General features: G+C 38.4%; 1 protein-coding gene across 9 annotated transcripts; it reads left to right on the top strand.

Annotated features, from left to right (window-relative positions):
- The first annotated feature begins 4,902 nt into the window (after positions 1 to 4,902).
- Positions 4,903 to 21,202, top strand: cdhr5b (cadherin-related family member 5b). 9 transcript variants are annotated; one of them, XM_074633613.1, is made up of 16 exons: positions 4,903 to 5,020; positions 7,471 to 7,653; positions 7,769 to 7,818; positions 8,215 to 8,304; positions 8,525 to 8,611; positions 8,829 to 8,930; positions 9,808 to 9,993; positions 11,732 to 11,822; positions 11,924 to 12,021; positions 12,234 to 12,437; positions 13,268 to 13,378; positions 13,466 to 13,532; positions 14,980 to 15,339; positions 18,525 to 18,694; positions 19,061 to 19,619; positions 19,704 to 21,202. In XM_074633613.1, exons 5-15 carry the CDS (start codon positions 8,525 to 8,527, stop codon positions 19,604 to 19,606), a joined length of 2,022 nt encoding a protein of 673 aa, XP_074489714.1. In that variant the 5' UTR covers positions 4,903 to 5,020; positions 7,471 to 7,653; positions 7,769 to 7,818; positions 8,215 to 8,304; the 3' UTR covers positions 19,607 to 19,619; positions 19,704 to 21,202. The 9 variants fall into 9 exon arrangements, with proteins under 9 accessions (XP_074489714.1, XP_074489715.1, XP_074489713.1 ...); XM_074633614.1 differs by having other exon boundaries at positions 14,980 to 15,300; XM_074633607.1 differs by having other exon boundaries at positions 4,909 to 5,020; positions 7,471 to 7,649; positions 7,762 to 7,818.
- Positions 21,203 to 21,742: the final 540 nt, after the last annotated feature.

The following is a 21,742-nucleotide window of genomic DNA, read 5'->3' on the forward strand; positions in this document are numbered from 1 at the left end:
CCTTTGTGTGAGATTTCTGCTTTATATGTTCTACAGAGATACTCCCCTCATTCTCCATTGATATTTCATTTGTATTTACTTTAAATGTTGTCTTCCTGTCATGTGACCTCAGGGATGAAGATGAAGTGGAGAGTTTCCTGACTCAGATCAGACACCTGAACGGACCGTGGTCTCTGTCGGGGATGAACTCTGCAGATGCTCTGCTGGAAGCCAGACTCAGGTGAGTTTACACCAAAAGAGAAAAAGAAAAAAACTTTTAAAGTTTTTAGTGAAGAAAATGAATCTGCACTTCCCTGTGGAGCTCTTATGTACAAATGCTACAGAGTCTAGGTTTAAATTGTCACTTAAGGCAGCTATAATCAATATTTTTATAATAACAATGTTAAAGAGGTGATTCGTAAGGATGAACATACAGAGAATCACCATCTGAATCTGCAGCTCACTTCAGCTTTTTACGGAGCTTCATAGTGAGTTTCAGCTCATTGTTTATCTGTCCGGCCCACAACTTTACTGTTCTGGTTCACTGTCACCTCTCTCATAACCTCGTTTTCAGAGAAAAAGCTGTAAAAAGAGTGGCCAAAAAATCTGTGACTGCAGGTTTAACTTTATTTAAATTTAGGAGAAAACATTTCTCCACTTTGTCTTTCAGTGTTCAAAATCATGTTGTTGCAGCTCTTCATTTTAAACTCTATGATGTAATATTCTGTACATGGTTAGTGCAAGTCTAGTAGAAACCCTACTGTATATTGTCTTGTAAAAAAATACATAAAAAGCAACAAAACGTAAAGCATGATGTCAAAACCATGAAAAACATCTAAATTGTGACGGCGCATCAAAAACAGTACAATTATTGATGTGATTGTGTTTCAGGCAGCTGTTGTCTGCAGGTCTGGACCGCAGGAGGCAGCTGGGAGACCTCGAGTTCTCCAACAGATACGCAGAGTTCCTGCGATCTAAAGCCAAACACAGCTCCATCTGCGCCTTCCTGCGCCGCATGCAGGGCGTCAAGAAGAGGTGTGACACTTCAGAGACATTATAACAACAGTCGAACCATGAGCTGCTCAGCTTTTATTGATGTTAGAGGATTGAAAAAACGGCAGAGTAGAAACTACTGAAAATAATCAGTGAATGAAAAACAGAGAAAGTGTTTTCAGCAGAGTGTATGATATCAATCAGAGAGGTTTGACATTACTGTTGTTGTACTGATGATATTAATGCAGTGGAAATGTACATTATACAAGACAACAGGTAAACATGGAGGACGTTGTGGAGTTTGCATCAACAGCAAATTAAACAGGAGCCGATCAGAAAACAGGGAGGCTTCTCACTAAAATATGAAGAAAAGTCATTTCAAATCAGGAGAATATAAGTTTGAAACAAAGGCCTGGTTCTCCCTGCAGGTGGGGTTAACCCTCTGAGACCCACAATAGACCTGTTTTTGTCTTTTTTAGGAGGGTACAGGGTTTTTTTAGGGGGAGATAGCAGGTCAACAGTAGATGTCACATAGGAGTGGTGTACATCATCTGAAAGCTGGGAACCTGAAGATTAATTTAAGATGCAGCTCAGCTCTGCGTGTCAAGTTGTTCTAGTCATAAATCAGAAATAAACATGAATAAATAAATAATTAATCAATTAAAATAAATTGAGTGTATAAGGGCTAAGAACGTTATGATAGAAGTATATGATGGTCATCCTCATGCTCTATTATGTCTCATAAGATGTTGCAGCAATTTTGGGGTTGATACCATTTGTTACACAGATTTGGTGCTAAATTTAACCATTTTTTTACTACTCTAGAATTGATAAAAAATTACTAATAATCCCTCCAATATACCACATTAAGACACCAAGACCTTGAGGAACACCATAGAAAAAGCCATGCTGTGATTTGGTTTCAAAAACTTCTGACATTTGGAGATTTCTGCAAGAATTGCAAATTTCTGCGATTAGATGGCAAACACTTCTGTTCTGGAAACTGCTCAGAAACCCCGTTATTGTCAATCTACCTAGGAAAGACATCATTCTCTGAATGCTCTAGGTCTCTAGTTTGTGGCTGTAAAGTTTCATGAGGCTGTGATTATCCTAGAGGTCAACACAGGTCATTTTATACAGTGACGTCAAGTTTCAAAATACGGTCTCACTATTATGAAATGGCTATTATGGGGACTAACATCATCACACATGAAAACAACTGGGCTCATTGGATCCACAAGAGTCTCAGCTTTACAGTGTTACCCAATTCATGTAATTCCAAGACTGTTTAGGGACCCCAGTGTGCAGAAATATTCAAACACACCACTTTAGTATAGGCGAAAATAACACATTTATACTGTATGCAAATGTTTTTTTTATGCCTAAAACTGCATGTGATTATCATAAAGTGGGCATGTCTGTAAAGGAGAGACTCGTGGGTACCCATAGAACCCATTTTCATTCACATATCTTGAGGTCAGAGGTCAAGGGACCCCTTTGAAAATGGCCATGCCAGTTTTTCCTTGCCAAAATTAAGCCCAAATTTGGAGCGTTATTTAGCCTCCTACATATGATATCTCTATCTTCATTCTGGCTCTGAAACTGCCTCTGAAAGACAGTAAAACGGGTCTCAGAGGGTTAAAGAAAGCGCCCAAATCCGACACTATTTGATAATTGACGTTATAAAGAAGTTCTGTGGTCAGTTTCTCCAAAACTGAAACAGAAGCTGATAACGCCAAATTAGTTTTCTAACCACATATTAACGTTTCCTGTTACAACAAGAAAGGCTTCTTCTTACTATATGACAAGATCAGTTGGTAAGTTGTAATAAGAGAAACATGTTGAAAAATATTATGGAAGTACAATTTTAATGTTGTGATATCGAGAACTCGAGTTTCCCCTCCAGCAGAGTTTAACAGTCAATGTGTTTTTGTCCACAGCACGGTGGGAGGAGACACGGAGAGGGTGAACCTGCTGCTGAGACAGTACATGTGTCCGTCCGTCTACAACAACTGGCCGACCGACCTGTAGAAGACCAAACAAAAAAAAGCCGATGTTAGAAGGACAAACATGTTACTGATGTTCTTTATATGCGTCTGTAATCTTATTTAATATGGAAACACAGATATCTTTGTTATTAAAATAAGTTTTATGAAGTACTTTATGTGTTCAGTGTGTTTGGTAACTGTGTGGAGCGTTTTACATTTCAGTCATCCAGGTCTTCGTATCTAGAAGTGCTGAGTCAAGAGAAACTGGACTTGCTCAAGCAAGTTCTTTGTAAGATCCATAATTGTTACCCCCTTATTCCCTAAATTCACATCTTGTTCCCCAGTACCGACATATATGTATTGTACGACGGAGTATAAGGGCCACATTGAGGTAAAAAGAAATCTGAGATTTTGAGAAAGAAGTCATAACTTTATGAGAAAAAAAGTTATTTCCTCCTCCTCAAAAGAGGCAATTCCCCCATCAGGTCCGTGTGGTTTTCTTTCTTCGGAATAAACGCAGTTTCTTGCACAATCATTTCAAGATCCTGATACTGATGATAATGTGGTGCTGATGTGTAAAAAGATTAAGCATTTTGTTATTTGTGAAACCTAAACTAAAGTATAACTTCACAAGATGCTCCACGTTGCTCATTTTCCCATCTAAAATAACACATACAATTACTACTTTATAATATTATGACTTTATTCTCATAATACTACGACTTTTTTCTCTTAAACATCTGATTTTATTCTCGTAATAATACAACTTTTTTTCTCGTAAATTTCTGACTTTATTCTCATAATATTATGACTTTATTCTCGAAATCTCAGATATTTTTTTTTCCCTCAATGTGACCCTAATACTCCGTCGTAGTATTGGTACATCCTAGGGCTGTCAAAGTTAACACGATAACAATGCGTTAATGCAAATTTGTTTTAACGGCACTAATTTCATTAACGCAAGCTATCATTTGGAGGTTGTCGTGGCCATTTTCAAAGGGGTCCCTTGACCTCTGACCTCAAGATATCTGAATATTTTATCCCCGATTTGAAGAATTTTATATACCTGGGAAGATTTTTCATCACAGGATGAAGTTAGAATTAGGGCTGTCAGTTGATTAAAATATTTAATCGCTGTTAATCGCAAATTAATCAAAAATTGTATCTGTTCAAAATGTACTTTAAAGGGAGATTTGTCAAGTATTTAATACTCTTATCAACATGGGAGTGGACAAATATGCTGCTTTATGCAAATGTATGTATATATTTATCATTGGAAATCATTTAACAACACAAAACAATGACAAATATTGTCCAGAAACCCTCACAGGTACTGCATTTAGCATAAGAAATATGCTCAAATCATAACATGGCAAACTGCAGCCCAACAGGCAACAACAGCTGTCAGTGTGTCAGTGTGCTGACTTGACTATGACTTGCCCCAAACTGCATGTGATTATCATAAAGTGGGCATGTCTGTAAAGGGGAGACTCGTGGGTACCCATAGAACCCATTTTCATTCACATATCTTGAGGTCAGAGGTCAAGGGACCCCTTTGAAAATGGCCATGATATTCCTCGCCAAAATTTAGCGTAATTTTGGGGCGTTATTTAGCCTCCTTCACAACAAGCTAGTATGACATGGTTGGTAACAATGGATTCCTTAGGTTTTAGTAACTATGACACATGAACCGTAGATGAAGGGAGAGTGGAGAAGAGCATCATGCTTATATGTAGATATTAGTTGATAGAAAACTGAATCAAGTAATCATTAATTCTTTGCGTGATTCTTTACCGTGATGTGCCTCATGTCAAACCAATCAAGTAAAAGTCAATTTGTCACAAAAGATTTTATGACTTCCCAGCACAAACAGACGTGTTGTATGTTTTTATTACGGGGAAAAGTCCACTGCAGCCATAAAGCCGAGCAGATAAGCCGAGAACAGAGTATCAGTTCAGACAAGACGGACGGAGACATGGACGGGATTCATCCACACTTCACTGCGAGGACATTCTTCAGCTTTCTATTTCTGATTCTGCTTCAAACGACCACCGCAAACAGTGAGTACTGACAATAACAGCGTGCTGACATGTTACATGTAGTACAGACAGACCAGTTCTAACTGGACTCACAATGTGTGAATTTAGAGACATAATATACGTGGAGTAAACCCAGAAGGACCTCAGGTGACTGAAACAAACGGAAGTTTGACATTGAAACAGCGAGGTGGAAAGTATGCGTGTGTCGGCCAGAGAAGTGAAGGGTGGAGACATTTACAATAAGTGCTGACGTTCAATTTAGGATTTCAAAGTATGTTTATCAATTTTATCAGCCTGTTGCAAAACTTCAGCTGCACATTATATCACGTTCCAACACAGTCTCACTGCAGTTTGTGAAATAGTCACGAAATTGAATCTATTTTATTTGTACATAGAAATGAGTTTCCCTTTTTTTTCATGACGCTTAGAAAAGACTTTCAACAACGTATTGTTTGTGCTTTTTCCTACGAATGTCCATCAACACATGACCCGCGTGTCAATTTCCACTCCAGTCTTTTCAAAATATGACTACCTAGTTAGTTTAAGGAAAAGTTTGACTTTGTTAGGCTTAGGCAACAAAAATGCTTAGTTAGGTTTAGGAAAAGATCGTGGTTGTGGCTTAAAATAACATTGAAAGTGCCAAAACTTGAGTACAGAAGTTATGTGATAAATAAATCAACTTTGACTTTGGGTTTCACAGGAGACACAAACGGCGGTCTCCTGGGTGAAAGTCCTGTGTTTTTTGAGAGAAAACTTCCATTTTGGAGAAATCAACACCTGAACAGTTACAAGTCTCTGTTACAAACAAACAGGTTTTGTCAGCAGTAATTCCCATTTCAAGTGAACGCAGCATTAAATCACGAATGTGCCAACTCTACTGTGAAGGGTAGAAGTAACAAAAAAATAATGAGGTGATAAAAATGGATGTGATATGAAAAATGGTGTGATAAATTATCAATTGATTTGATTTAATTTAAAGCTGATAACAGAGCCATGTTTCATCATTTTCACGATCTTATATTCATCACTCACAAAACAAAATTGACATTTATCGTTTTGGGAAAGTGGCCTCAAGGGTGGAAGTAACAAAACATAACTGAAGAAAAGGGAAGTGATGAAAATGCGTTTGAATTGAAAAATAGAGCGATAAATTCTCAATTGATTTGATAAACTTGATTTTATTTGAAACAGTGTTGATCTGATAATCAAGTGTCGACCATTCGTCATTCACCACATCCAGCTGATATTTATCGTTTACAGCACGCAATTTGTGTTACTTCCACCCTATCAAAGAAAAAAAGAAAAAATGCCACGCCCACTCAGCGAACCGCTATACTCTCGTCTTTGTGCAGACATTCGCCTGCTCTGTCATCAGTGAGCGTGGGTTTTGATTGACATTTTGGGAGGATGTAACAAATATTGCGTGCAGTAAACGATAAATGTCAATTGGGTGTTGTGAATGATTGTCGACAGCTGATTATCAGATTAACACTGTTTCAAACAAGACAAAAGTGAGCATGGCTCACAAACCTCCGCTCACTGCTTGACCCCCTTCTGGAAATAATAGAACGAGTTCTATGGATGAAATTAAATTAAAGTGGAAAAAATCACAGTTTTTGGCCGAAATTTTGGGCACCCTGGACTTCTAACCTCCAAAAGGCACAACTAGACCACACTATCAACCATCAGACCAAATGTGAAGTTCCTGAGTGAAATATTTTTCGAGTTGTTCTCCGGAAACAAAATTGAAGTTGAAAAAATCGATTTTTTTTGGTTTCTGAGTTCTGCTCCGGAAACGAAAGTGTGACACGCGAACGGACGGACGGACGGACACGCGGAGCGCTATATACCCCCCGACTACGTTATCGCGGGGGTATCATAAAATGTCAATCAAGTCTATCAAATCAACTGAAAATGTATCACTCTTTTTTAATTCACATTAATTTTCATCACTGCCATTATTAATTCATAAGCATTTTCAACACTTCCCTTTTCTTCAGTTATTTTTTGTTACTTCCACCCTTGAGGCCATAAATGGCAGTTTTGTGTTGTGAATGACGAATGGTGAATGTAAAATGGGTAAAATGATGAAACATGGGTCTATTTTTATCATAATCACTTGATAATTTATGGCTCCATTTTTCAATTCACATGCATCTTCATCACCTCCATTTTTATCAATTCATTTTTGCTACTTCCACCCCTCATACTCTACAACTTAGTTGTAATGTTACTGTATAAGGTGCGACCAGTTTTTACTAAGTTATAGTGTTAGTCCTCCACTCGGTCAAACTAACACTACGTTTGAACTTAGACAAGTATTTATGATGATATTTTAGTACATGCTGGGTCTGGACCTCTACATGTATACAACTTTTAAGTTTTTCATGTTTTCCAGCTAGCACTCCGATCCTTTGTACTGGACACACAGAGATGAAACTGATATCCATTTTCTTCTTCTCTCCCAACAGTATGTTCTGCTCCTCAAATTGTGAATTTTCAAGAAAACAACACGGTGGGTGATGTCGTGCAGACGATCACTGTCAAACCAGGGGTGACCCTCGAATTCAAACCTCCTCCTGCTAACCCCGACAACCCGTTCCGCCTCGATGGGAACAACCTGACAGCTGAGAGGGTGCTGGACAGTGAGGTATGTGGGTCATGACTAATGGTATCAACCAGATCCAAACCTGTGTCTCAGTTTAGATACTAGTCTGTGCAAAATACCTGACTGTTGAGCATAAAGTTTGTTTTGTTTGCAGGCTGCAGAAACTCATACAGTCGATATCACCTGCACTGAAATAGCCACAGACCTTAAGGTAAAACTGTCTTCATCCACTAAACATGTTAAACTGACATGCATTTACACTATACTGATTTTAACTTTTTAATGTTTCACTTTATGGTGTATTCAAACTGTTAAAATGATGATTAATAATTCACTGGATGAATGAGTGTGATGTTGTCCCACAATGAAACACTCAACATAAATCAGGGAGAACGCACTTATGCACTCAAAGTAGTAAGTGTAAGTACAGAAGTTCGCGGATTGGAACACACTCTTTGTGTCTTTGATATATTTAATTTTCTTAATATCTTAGTCACATATTAGGCCTATTAGTTGTACTAAGCATGCAATAATAGTTGTAAACAATAATATAAAATCAATAACAACATAAGTAGTTTAAACAAGGTTTGTGTCTCTTTGTTTCCAGTTGGGCCTCTCCATTGTTGTGGTTGTGACCAATGTAAATGATAACCCTCCAGTCTTTGAGCTGAACCTCTACCGTGTCGATGTCAATGAGGTAAGAGTCTGATAAATACCTTTAAATACACAGGAACTATTGTTCATCACTGTACTTGTTTATTTATTTTTTTGCTTTACAGACCTGATCGGTTTAGTTAGGTCTATTGATGATGCAAGTGTCAGAGACTTTTCAGAATAAATCATTGTTGTGGCTGCTATACTATGTAAAACTGTGTTTCATGTTAATATTTCATCACACTGACTGATTTTTGTCCCAGATGTCTCCTGTTGACATGAGCCTGGGCCGCTTCCCTGCCACAGACTTGGACTCTCCAACACTCTACTACACACTGACGTCTGAATCTGTAAGACCTCGTATTTATTTTTCTTTTATCTCTCAGTAGGTCCAACATTTAGATAAAACCTCTTATTGTTTTCTTTCCCAGAGTCAGATGAGATATTAATTTAACCTCCAGTACAGAGATGGGACCAGGACGTGTTTAGCCTTGCCTAGCAGGGGGTAAACTGCTAGCTCAAGAGGCAGATCTAAAGAGTTTTTATTGTCCTGTTTGATTTCTGCAGGACGGCTTTAAACTGAGGTCACCTACCAACCCGGATCTCCTCGTCAAGACGCCTCTCGACTACGAGAGAATCAAAACTGTCCAACTGATATTATCCGTTCAGGTGAGTGCTGCTCAATGCTGGTTCTGAACACTGATTTCCCTTTTCGGACTCAATGAAATCAAAACAATTCAAATGAGCTCCACCTTTACCAGCTGCAAAATTAAGATGTTGAAGAAATGAAATATCCCAAAAATATTTGTAAAATATTAGTAAAATATACAAAAAATATTAGCAAAATTTGCCTAAAATATTAGTAAAATATCCCCAAAATATTAGTAAAATAGCAGAAAAATATTAGCAAAGCGCCAGACAAAGATTTGTAAAATATCCAAAATAATATCAGTTAGATATGTAAAAAAAAATCTGTAATATATCCAAAATAATATCAATAAATATATTAAAAAATCTGTAAAATATCCAAAATAATATCAGTAAAATATATTAAAATATCTGTAAAATATCCAAAATAATATCAGTAAAAAATTCCCAAAATATTAGTAAAATATTCAAAAAACATGATTAAAGTATCCGCAAAAATATTTGTAAAATATCCCAAAAATATTGATAAATTATCAGACAAACATTCATAAAATATCCAAAAATAAATTAAAATTAGCTCCATATTTACAAGTTACAACATTAAGATGATGAACCCATTAATGCATCACTAATTATAATATAATTATATTATATATATTATTTTGCATAGTAATTACTTCTACTTTTGGTACTTTAAGTTTATTTTGATGCTAATACTTTTGTACTTTTACTTAGGTAAGATTTTGAATGCAGGACTTTACTTGTAAGAGAGTATTTCTACATGTGGTATTGTTGCTTTTACTGAAGTACAAGACGTGAGTATTTTCAGACATCTGCCGACTGTAGCTACTTTGCACTGAAATAATCAGATTGTCATTTCTTGTTTTTTTTTTTAAAGGACACACCATTGACACCGGCCAATAGCAGGGTTACATTCAGTGCCACCACCACCATCGTGGTCACCATTTTAGACGTTGACAACAGGCCGCCGTGGTTCCAGCCCTGCAGCAAGCATGAGATCGGGGGGGCTGTGGTCTGCCAGAGCGCCGGCTACACCGGCAGGGTCGTCTTAAACGAACAAGAGGTGCGTCACTTTATCTGGAAAACCATGCAGCTTTTTGATTGCAATACAAATGTGTTATTTTCGCCTTTTCTAAAATAGTGTATCTGAATATTTCTGCATACTGAGGTCCCTAAACAGTCTTGAATTACATGCGTTGTATATCACTTTAAAGCTGAAACTCTTGTGACTCCAATGAGCCCAACTGTATTCATGTGTGAGGATGTTAGTCCCCATAGAAGCCATTTCACTGTAGTGAGACCATTTTTTAAAACTTGACCTCACTGTATAAAATGACCTGTGTTGACCTCTAGGATAATCACAGCCTCATGAAACTTTACAACCACAAACTAGAGGCCTAGAGCATTCAGAGGATGGATGGCTTTCCTAGCTAGATAGACAATAAGGGGGTTTCTGAGCCGTTTAAACAACAGAAGTGCTCACCATCCAATCCCCGCATGGCTTTTTCTATGATGTTCCTCAAGGTCTTAGTGTCTTAATGTGGTATTTTGCAGGGATTATTGATCATGTTTATCAGTTCTCGAGTGATAAAAAATTATTACATTTATCACTAAATCTGTGTAAAAAAATACTCAAACAACTTGACACACAGTGCTGAGCTGCATCTCAAATTAATCTTCAGGTTCCCAGCTTTCAGATGATGTACATCACTTCTTTGTGACATCTACTGCTGACCTGCTACCTTCCCCTAAAGACCCCCTGTACCCCCCTAAAAAAAAAAAAGCGGGTCTATTGTGGGTCTCAGAGAGTTAAAGCTGAAGTAGGCGAGATTGGAGCAAATATGACTAAAAAAAGTTATTTTTATAAAACAGTCAATATATTATGACAGTAGTGCATGAAACAGGTAACCTGAAAAAAAATCATGTTCCTCTGTGTCCTCCGATGCTCCTAACGGCATCTGCAAGATTTCATAGACCAGAGGAAAACAAGCAGTCAGAGCTGATCTGAGGTCTGCTGTCCATCTGCCGTCTATGAGAGCCGGCTGTCAATCACTCGCAAACTCCGACCAAACGGTCAAACTAGGCAGCGCTGATCAAATATGAATCAATATTATGTTACGTTAATGCCTATTTCTCACCTCAAATGTTTCCAGAAACATCTTGTAGTGTACTGTTTAGCTGTAAAATGAGAAAGTTCGTGACCCGGCAGCTATGTTGAGATCAGTTGGGGAAATACCAAGCACCGCCCACCAGCCGGAGCACAGCCAATAGGAACGCTCTCTCTCTCTGAAATGACCTGTGATTGGCCAAAGTAGATAGTAGATTTTTTAAAGCCTGAAAACTTAGCCATGAGGAGATGCAGAAGTCTAGTTGTCTCTCACAACACTTGAATCACAATATGCTGAAAGGTTATTATGGAGTTTTTGCCCAATGATGCCACAAATATACTGCCTATACTATGGGGCGGCTGTGGCTCAGAGGGTAGAGCAGGTTGTCCACCAATCGGTGGTTCGATCCCCGGCTGCTCCGGGTCACATGTCGATGTGTCCTTGAGCAAGACACTTAACCCGAAATTGCTCCCGGAGGCATAGCCATCGGTTTGTGAATGAGTATTTAGATTAAATCCTGATGGGCAAAGTTGGCACCTTAGTAGCCTCTGCCATCAGTGTATGAATGTGTGTGTGAATGGGTATATACTGACATGTAGTGTAAAGCGCTTTGAGTGGTCGGAAGACTAGAAAAGCGCTATAAGTCCAAGTCCATTTACCATTTACTATATCAGAGTGTTTTCTCCTCTGCAGATCGGAGTGTTACCTCTGGAACCAGGACCACTGCACGCCATCGACGGAGACTCAGGGATAGATGAGAAAATGACGTACTCGTTCCTAAGCGGTAAGTAACAGTGGTTTGTTCTTCAGTCTGGCGTCTACATTCACAGATATAAGTTGATGATGATTGGCAGCTCGAATCAGCTCAGTCTGTCTGTGTTTTAGGAAATGCTGACGGTCTGTTTGAGATCAACGCGAACACTGGGAACATCACCATGTTGAAGCCGGCCGATGTGCTCAGGACGATCAGTCTGACAGTTCTGGTAAAGACAAAACGTTCACTTGTTTTTTATCCAAATCGTTCAAATGAGGCTGTCTCCAAACTAAAAATTTAATTTAAACTCGACGCCTAGAAATTGTTATTTATTGAAAGATTTGCTGAGTTTGGTTGGTGGGTAGTCAGAATTGGTTGGGTGGAGTTGTACTGTTGTATTTCTAAAATCCTGGTTAACGTCCTGCTGTTTTTCTCTCCCAGGCTGCTCAGGAGATAAACAGTTATCAGTTTGCCACCACCACCGTCACAGTCAGTGTTCAGGTGAAGAGTCTCCACCGTCCACAGTTTCAGAAGCCTCAGTACGAAGGCGTCATCACCGCAGTGGGCATGATGGCGATGGACCCGAAGAACAAGGATGAGCCGCTGCAGATCCTTGCCACGGATGATGACTACGCTGCCACTGGGGTAAAACACTGATTCCAACACTAATACTGTGCACTTCTAGTGAATCAAAGTGTGTTTCCACCCACCTGTTTTATATGCATTTTCAATTTGTGCATTGTTACGGCCTCTCAAACAAACAAAGGCTCTGGAGAGACCGAAGCATATGAAAGGACGTCATGAGACAGTTATGTGAAAAGAAAACCATCAATTTATTATAAATCAGGACAAAAATAACTATCATTTCACTATTTATTTCTCAAATATTGAATACTCTTATCAACATGAGAGTGGACAAATATGCTGCTTTATGCAAATGTATGTATGTATTCATTATTGTAAATCAATTAACAACACAAAACTATGACAGATATTGTCCAGAAACCCTCACAGGTACTGCATTTAGCATAAAAAATATGCTCAAATCATAATCCTTCTAGACAAGCTAGTATGACATGGTTGGTACCAATCGATTCTTTAGGTTTTCTAGTTTCATATGATGCCAGTATCTTCACTCTAGCTTTACAACTGAGTCTGCCACATTCTAAAAATCGTAAGTTGCGTTTATGCGTTAAAGAAATTAGTGGCGTTAAGACAAATTTGCGTTTTGACAGCCCTAAAAAAGCACGTACCAGACTACTTTGCATTAACAGTGCAGTGTTTTTGGCAAACTCTCTTAACTTCAGCTAATTCTGCTGGCTAATGCAACTTCATTGTGAACTAAAAGTGGTGGGTTACTGTTTAACTGAATATTCCTCATATCAGTTTTGAGTGTTTGAGGACTGTGGATATCTTTTGGGAGTTTTCGGTCTACTTGATCTGCAGCACTAACCTTTTAATTTCTGTTTGAACAGGGTATAAATCCCCTCATCACTTACTACGTGAATGGGAGCAGTGATTTCTCCGTCGTTGGCGGCTATTTATTCATGACAAAGGATCTCCCAGAGGGCACATTATCTCTGCAAGTGAGTTTACAAATCTAGTAAAACCTAAAGTGACTGATTGATAGGTCATTTTCTATTAAGTAATTAACTTAAACTTCGTACTTCCAGGTGGTGGCAACAGACGAATCTAACGAAGAATCAGCTACGGCTCAGCTCTCCGTGGAGGTGGCTTCAGGTAGGAAGAAATCCTTCTCAGAGGGCTCTACTAAATGTTGAAAATTAGACAACAAAACCGCTCAGGCTCTGCTTCAGGCTCAATGCAGCGTTATGCTTCAATGTTGTGCATGACCGTCAAATACATGCATGAGTGCTAGATTCACAAGCTTGTAGCTTTGTAACATGCAAACTGCAATGTTCAAATTAGCTGCTGATCACTCCAGACCAAAAGATCCTTTCATTTTTAATACATTTTGTCCACAATTTGCCCGTTTCCACCACAGTACTTTTCCAGGAACCTTTTCATGAATTCAGCAAATTTACCGGCATTTCCACCAGAGGAACCAGGGTGTAAATTTAGTACCTGGGAAGCCTCATTCGGTCTGTCTCATCAATTGCTTGGGAAAAAGAGGTTGATTCTTCATTTCTACTGCGTTTAGTTCTGTTTTTGAATTGTGTCACGTATCCACTGTGGCACAGTCCTGTGGTTGGTCTGCTCTCATGTCACCAAAAAACACAACAGAGTTCACCTCGATGTGGTCAAAGACCTTTTCATGCAGTCTTAGTGCAGTTTTTTTGGAACACAGTGTTTGATTGGCAGTACTCTCGTCAGTTTAGTTTAGGTTTGGAAGCTCTTTTAGGGTTCAGACTGAACAGAAAGGGAATTTCAGAGGCGCCGCAGTCGTGTAAAGAAGCAAACGTATGTGACCCAAAGCTAGTTTGCAAGCAGACGTGGAGACGCATGAGTTAAACATCTTTCAAGAACTGAAGCTTTATGATTCCACTTCCTGAACATAAACGTGCAGACAAGACAAGAAAATAGAAAAACTGGGCCTCATTTATCAACCGTTTGGATACAAAGTTTTTGTGCTGAATGCTGACGTTTCCACATAGAGGATGTCATTTATCAGTCATGAGAATGTGCACTCCTGACCATGCATATGCAGAAACCCTGGTGGTAGAAAAGGAGCATGATAGGGCGCTATAGGATTGCTGAAGGGCCGTTGGATGAGGTGTACTTCCCTCATCCTGTGTCACTTATTTCTTTATTGTGGGCTGCAATTATTTTTTTGAGAATCGCTTTAAAGTTGAACCATATCCCTTTAATGTCTGCTACAGTTCTAACTTCCGATGAAACGGCATTTATTTCATTCAATACATGCAGCCAAGCCATATCCTTTCTTCTCTGTGAGAGTCCTTCCATTTTCTACACAGTTTGATAAACAAAGCCTGAGCTTCCACCAAACAAAACACAAACACAGGAACTCTGTTGGCTAGAACACATGTTGGTACCGTTAGGTTGATTGGCTGTTTGTGGCTAATAAAAAAAAAAAATCAAGTCAAGTTTGTGCAAATAGACAAAGGTGAAAATTCCCTTTGCAACCAGTCTGAAGCACCTTTTAGGTTCGTAGAAAACCTGGACACGAGGTGAAACCATTAAGCTTCAAAGTGTGCTCTCCTCCCAGGTCTCACCACCACCAGTTTGCCTCTGAGCACTACAGGCAGTATAGACACAACACCCTTAGGGGAATCCACCACCAACGGCAAGACCACAGAAGATATTGTGTCTACCACCAACCCCACTACATCAACTGACAGCAGCCTCTCAACTACCACCCCTGGCATGACCACTGAAAGCATCATTTCCACCACTAATCCCAGTATGACCAGTGAAGGCAGCGTTTCCACTACTAAACCCAGTATGACCAGTGAAGGCAGCATTTCCACTACTAAACCCAGTTTGACCAGTGAAGGCAGCATTTCCACCACTAATCCCAGTTTGACCAGTGATGGAAGCGTCTCCACAGCCAGCACAGCTCACACAGGTAGTCACATTTTTCTCTCAATACCTTCAGTCGTATCAAATATTTTCCCGTTGAGGGAAATTAAGCTGCATGTAAGGTGAGAGCGATTCTCACATGGTTAACAAAAAAAGTGGCAACCAAACCAGAAGACACAAGAGTCCACTTCTGAGTTCCTGTAATGGTAGGGTTCAAAATGTGTTCAAGAGCTGCCTATTTTGACAAGAAAAGGAGTCTTGTTGTTAACATGCAAAGCGACCAACCACAGAGCTCTGCTTTGTTGTGCAATGACAGCAGTCAGGTCTGAAAAAGTGCTATCAGGTTTAAACAGAATTACCTGAAACTCATCCTCCAGCTCAATGCTAAACTAGTGATAATGAACATTACAAAAGAACAAGAACTCCAACATACACCGATCAGCCATAACATTAGGACAGCATGGACAGCAGGTTGTCCACCAATCGGAAGGTCGGTGGTTCGATCCCCGGCTGCTCCGGGTCACATGTCGATGTGTCCTTGAGCTAGACACTTAACCCAAAATTTCTCCCGAAGGCATAGCCATCGGTGTGTGAATGAGTATTTAGATTAGATCCTGATGGGCAAAGTTGGCACCTTAGCAGCCTCAGTGTGTGAATGGGTGAATACTGACATGTAGTGTAAAGCGCTTTGAGTGGTTGGAAGACTAGAAAAGCACTATATAAATGCAAGTCCATTTACCATTTACACCCTGACCGGTCTGCGGCTAAGAAGCCCCATACGCAACAAACTGCGATGCACTGTGTGTTCTGACACCTTTCTATCCGAACCAGCATTAACTTTTTCAGCAATTTGTGCTACAGTAGCTCTTCCATTATGCTCTGACCCAGTCGTCTAGCCATCACAATTTGGCCCTCGTCAAAGTCGCTCACATCCTTACATTTACCCATTTTTTCTACTTCCAACACAAAGTTCAAAGTTCAAAATGTTCACTTGCTGTCTAATATATCCCTCCCACTGCCAGATGCCATTGTAACGAGATAATCAATGTTATCCTGTCAGTGGTCTTAATGTTATGGCTGATCGGTGTATTTGGAGACTTTGCAGCAAGTCTGTTGTAGACTTCCACTATTTTTTGTCGAATGTCTCTGATTTGAAGTTTAGCCATTGGACCACTATGTGTAACCAAGTTTAGCATTACAAAACAACTCTAAATCTCTGTGTTGGTGCTTTTCTCATAGTATAGTATGTCGAAAGATTTCACTAAAGAAGTCATAGTATAGCATGTCGAAACATTTCAGGAAAAAAAGTCATAGTATAGCATGTCGAAAAATTTCATGAAAGAAAGTCATAGTTAGTATGTTTTAAATTTTCATGAAAAAAGTCATAGTATAGCATGTCGAAAATTGAATGAAAAAAAGTCATAGTATGTCGAAAAATGTCACAAAAAAATCATAGTAGAGTATGTCTAAAAATGTAATGAAAAAACATTCATGGTATAGCATGTCGAAAAATTTCATGAAAAAATCTCATAGTATAGTTTGTCGAAAAATTTAAACAGAAAAAGTCATAGTATGTTTTAAATTTTCATGAAAAAAGTCATAGTATAGCATGTCGAAAAATTTCATGAAAAAATCTCATAGTATAGTTTGTCGAAAAATTTAAACAGAAAAAGTCATAGTATAGTATGTTTTAAATTTTCATGAAAAAAAGTCATATTATAGCATGTGGAAGAATTTCATGAAAGAAAGTCATAGTAAAGTATGTTTTAAATTTTCTTGAAAAAAAGGCATAGAATAGTATATCGAAAAATGTCATGAAAAAAAGTCATAGTATAGTATGTTTTAAATTTTCATGGAAAAAAAACATATTATAGCATGTTGAAAAATTTCAACAAAAAAAATTATAGTATTGCATGTAAAACATTTTAACAAAAAAAGTCATAGTATAGTATGTCGAAAAAAGTAAAAAAAAAAAAAAAGTCATAGTACATGATGTCGAAAAAAGTCGTAGTATAGTACTTCGAAAAAAGTCATAGTATGTTGACGAAAAGTCAAAAAAAGGTCAGAGTATACTATTTCAAAAAAAGTTGTAGTATAGTTTATCGAAAACAGTTGTAGTATAGTATGTCCAAAAAAGTCGTAAAAAAAACATTGTATAGTACGTCGTAAAAAGGCATAGTATAGAATGTTGAAAGATTCATAGTGTAGTGTGTCAAAAAAAGTCATAGTCCATTGGAAAAAGTCATAGTATAGTATGGCAAAAAGAGTCCGAAAAAAATCTTAGTAAAGTGCATCGAAAATAATCCTAAAAAAGTCATAACACAGTATGTCAAAAAAAAGTCATGGTATACTGCGTCAAAAAGAGTCGCAGCATAGTATGTCGAAAAAAGTCATAGTATAGTCTGTCAAAAAAAAAAATCATATGTATGTTAAACAAAAAGTCATAATACAGTATGTTGAAAAAAGTAGTAAAAAAGTCGTAATATAGTGAGTTGAAAAAATGTCATAGTATAGTATGTAAAATAAAAGTCATTAAAAATGGCTCAAGGCTGGCAACAGATATATCAATCAGAAAGTAATTTATTTAACTCAAATCAACCAACATATGAACAAACTGGTGGGGTGTGTAAGTAGGAGAGAGATCAGTCATGTTAGTAGTGTGTGCATGAGTGAAAATATGGTGTAATGCGTGTTGGCTGGTGTGACAAACCAAACAAAGAAAGAATGGTGAGGTAGATGCAGCAGGCCCAGCTGAGAGAGAGTGAGACTGTCAGGAGGCAATCCTTTTATGGCTTCTCAGCAGCTCAGCCCAGATGGGCAGGTCCAACAGACGACCTTACACCAACCAGCTACTCCCTGGATCTGCAAAGGCTGCAGCAAAGCACTCAGTCAATAGAGTGAGAGAGAGGTCATCACATATGTCGAAAAAAGTATAGTATGTCAAAGAAAAATCATTTAAAGGTCATAGTATAGTATGTCCAAAAAAGTCGTAAAAAAAACATTGTATAATACGTCGTAAAAAGTCATAGTATAGTATGTTGAAAAAAGTTATGGTGTAGTGTATCGGAAAAAAAAGTCACAATATAGCTTGTCGAAAAAAGTAAAAAAGGTCATAGTATATTAGGTCTTAAGTATTTAGACGGCAGTCACGTTTAAGACTGACCATCATGTTGGTTTCAGAGTTAGCTGTTTTTTGGTGACACCTGTATTTACTGACCTTTTTTTCTTTAGTGATCGTACCGTCAGGTGGCTATGGGCTGGTGGACATGGCAGTGCTCGGTGCAACCCTGGGTGTCCTGCTGTTAATCTGTCTGGTGGTCATCGGGGTGCTCGCCTTTTGCATTCGGAAGGGGAACGCCGACTGGAGAAAGATCTACGAAGCCAGCATGTTCCAAAGCTCCGTGAGTTCAAAATTGGTTCTTAAAGTGCAGAGTAAGGGCAAGTACACGGAGTAGAGAAACGTTTTCCAACCATCCAGACTCATCCCTGTCTCTGATTTAAGATTACTGTATACCACTTCACTAAAGTGACAAACATGCAGTCATGTTAACACATCTAGCTTTTTAGAAACTGTCCGTCCATCCAACACTTTGACTCAGAGACAGATATCCCTAAAACTACCGGTCAGATTTCCATTAGAGTTGTGGTGGATATTCATGGCTCCCAGAGAATGAGTCCTGCTTTTGGTCATCAGCCTTTCCTCCAGGACCATCTTTAGGACACAATTTCCATTTGTGCTGATAATTGAATGTGTTGTCCTTCCACAGCTGGCTCAAGGCGGTCAGAAGGAGGGCATCCAGTACACCAATGAGGCCTTTCAAAACGATGACGATGGAGGCAGCACTGGCTCCGGTGGTCCAGTGGGGGGAAGCGTAATGGCTGGCAGAGCGGCAGGGGACTTGCCGCTCAATAAGGCCATCGCTCAGTCTTTGGGGCCGCTGCATGCCCTCCTGCATGACGACACCAGCTTGGCGGGGTCAGACAAGGCCGACAACGAGAAGGAGGTGAAACCCATCCTGACCAAGGAGAGACGCATGGACGAGGGGTACAAGTCAGTCTGGTTTAAAGAGGACATCGACCCCGACGCAAAGGAGGAGGTGGTCATTATCCCAGACAGCAGAGAGGACGACAGCGAGGAGGAAGACGAGGAACCGTCATCCAGCGGCAGAGAGGATGACGAAGACGACAACCTGCGGATAAAAACCCAGAAGGTCGTCTTTAATGATGCAGATCTGGACAGTGGACTCGGGGTGAAAATGGAGGATCCAGCTGAGGACTCAGAGGGTGACGAAGTGTTGACCGTTGATCTGTGAAAGGCGTCAACGGGTAAGACGAGTACATAGCGGGAACCACCCCTAATAAAATCTAATGGCAATGCATCAGCAGTCTTGTAACACTCTGCCTTATCAGTCCATTACAGAGGCCCAGTGGCACAGAACCAGCACTGAACACACCTCATGGAACGATTTAAAAAAAATGTCAAGTAATAATGAATCTAATTCATTAGCCTCGCCCTGTGTGTGAAGTTAATTGAACCTTTTACAGCTTTTATTCTTGATGTAAATTAGGGATGCTCATTTTGAAAAATGTTCTTAACCGACCCTCGTTAACCGATTATTAACCGTTAACCAACAAGATTTGTGCCTCCTACCAGCTGCAGGAGCACAACAGATATTCGTTGATATCTATATTAGGCTCCGCCTCTTAAGGTGGGCTGTTAAGATGGGTCGGCTTTTCTCCTTAAAGTGACGAGCTTCTCCTCTGAGCCGCTCAGCTTTTGAGTTCATTGTTAACATTTCTTTTAACCGTTTTAACCGATAGCGTTAATCGGTTAAAATGCTTAATGTTGGTTAACGGTTAAACGGTTAATTATGGACATCCCTAATGTAAATGCTTCATGTGTTATAATTAATGTAATGTAACTTGATTAAAGATACTATGTTCATGTATAAAGAGAGTTTGAGGCTGTTGAGATCAGTGTAGTAGAAATACAGGAATATGGACACCAATGTTTCTGTGAACCCCTAGTGGTCCTTGCTTGTATTGCAGTTATGGTCCATCGAAGATTTTTGAACTAAACATGTGTATTTATTAGGGCTGTCAAAGTTAACGCGTTAACGCAAATTCATTTTAACGCTACAAATGTATTTTACGCATTAACGCAAATTAAGAATAATTAATAATAAATATATACATACATTTGCATAAAACAGCATATTTGTCCACTCCCATGTTGATAAGAGTATTAAATACTTGACAAATCTCCCTTTAAGGTACATTTAAACAGATAAAAAATGTGCGAATAATTTGCAATTAATCATGATTAACTGTGAACAATCCGCGATTAAATATTTTAATCGATTGACAGCCCTAATATTTATTGATTTATGCTCACTAAAATCAGTCACGTATTTTAAACTTGCTTACTTGTGTGTTAAGGCGTGCATACATACATTTATAATTAATTATGAAGATATAATTGAAGGAGGAATCAGCTCTCACTGTAGTTAAAGTTTTGCAACACTTCTGTTTTGCACTCGAGTTACTGGTATTTTGAGTTGATTATTTACTGGTTATGTTGGATGTTCAGTGCTGACAGATGAATACATGTTTTTTAAAACTAGAAATGCACTGAGAGAGACAGCAGGTGATAAAAACAGAAACATGTCTGTTACAGTCTGTGATAATAAAACCCACCCTGCTGATACTGAAGGTTGTAAAACATTATGACAGAAACAAACTGAACTTCCATTAAATGACACACATCCGTGATCAGAAACATGTCAGCAGATGAACTGAAAGAATTAACACTCATGTTGAACTTGGAGCAGAGAGCTGACATAAAATGAAATGATTGAATGAATGATGAATAAAAAACATATTGTATAATAATAAAACTTTAAACTGTAGAATAAGGTGTCTTATAATTTCTTTAAACATTTATGAGTCAGATAAAAAAACAAACAAACAAATACGTTTGTATTTGTGTATGCTTTAACTAATATTTGACATTAATTAAAGTAAATTATTGTAAATATTAATTTAATGCTTATAGTGAATCGGGGTTCATATAGTCTCCTTATTTAATCATCAAAAAGAGAAACTTTCCTACTGAAACCACAGAGGAAGAATTCAACCTGCAGATGATTCTCTACTGACACCAGCAGGCTGGAGCAACAACCGGAGATTGTTAGTTTTTGTTCATTGTTATTGTTATGAAAAGGTTATAGTACAGTATGTCATAAAAAGTAAAAAAAAAAAAAAAACTTGTTATGAAAGTTATAAAACAAGTCATAGAAAATGTAGTGATATATGTAAAAAAAAAAAAGTCTAAAGAATGTAAAATAAATAAATCATAAGTCATTGTATAGTATACCATGAACATTTATAATAAAAGGTTTATAAATGTTCAGAAGAGTCAAAAGTCAAAAAAGATATAAAAATGTAAA

The sequence above is a fragment of the Sebastes fasciatus genome, chromosome 4 (genome assembly GCF_043250625.1).
Source record: "Sebastes fasciatus isolate fSebFas1 chromosome 4, fSebFas1.pri, whole genome shotgun sequence".
In the NCBI taxonomy this organism is placed as follows: Eukaryota; Metazoa; Chordata; class Actinopteri; order Perciformes; family Sebastidae; genus Sebastes; species Sebastes fasciatus.

Excerpts from the sequence above, each read along its gene's own strand:
- cdhr5b (XM_074633606.1), top strand. The coding sequence starts at position 4,936 with ATGGACGGGATTCATCCACACTTCACTGCGAGGACATTCTTCAGCTTT. Across the intron at positions 5,021-7,470 it reads TCAAACGACCACCGCAAACA|TATGTTCTGCTCCTCAAATT; the intron begins GTGAGTACTGAC and ends CTCTCCCAACAG. Across the intron at positions 15,340-18,524 it reads AGCCAGCACAGCTCACACAG|TGATCGTACCGTCAGGTGGC; the intron begins GTAGTCACATTT and ends TTTTTTCTTTAG.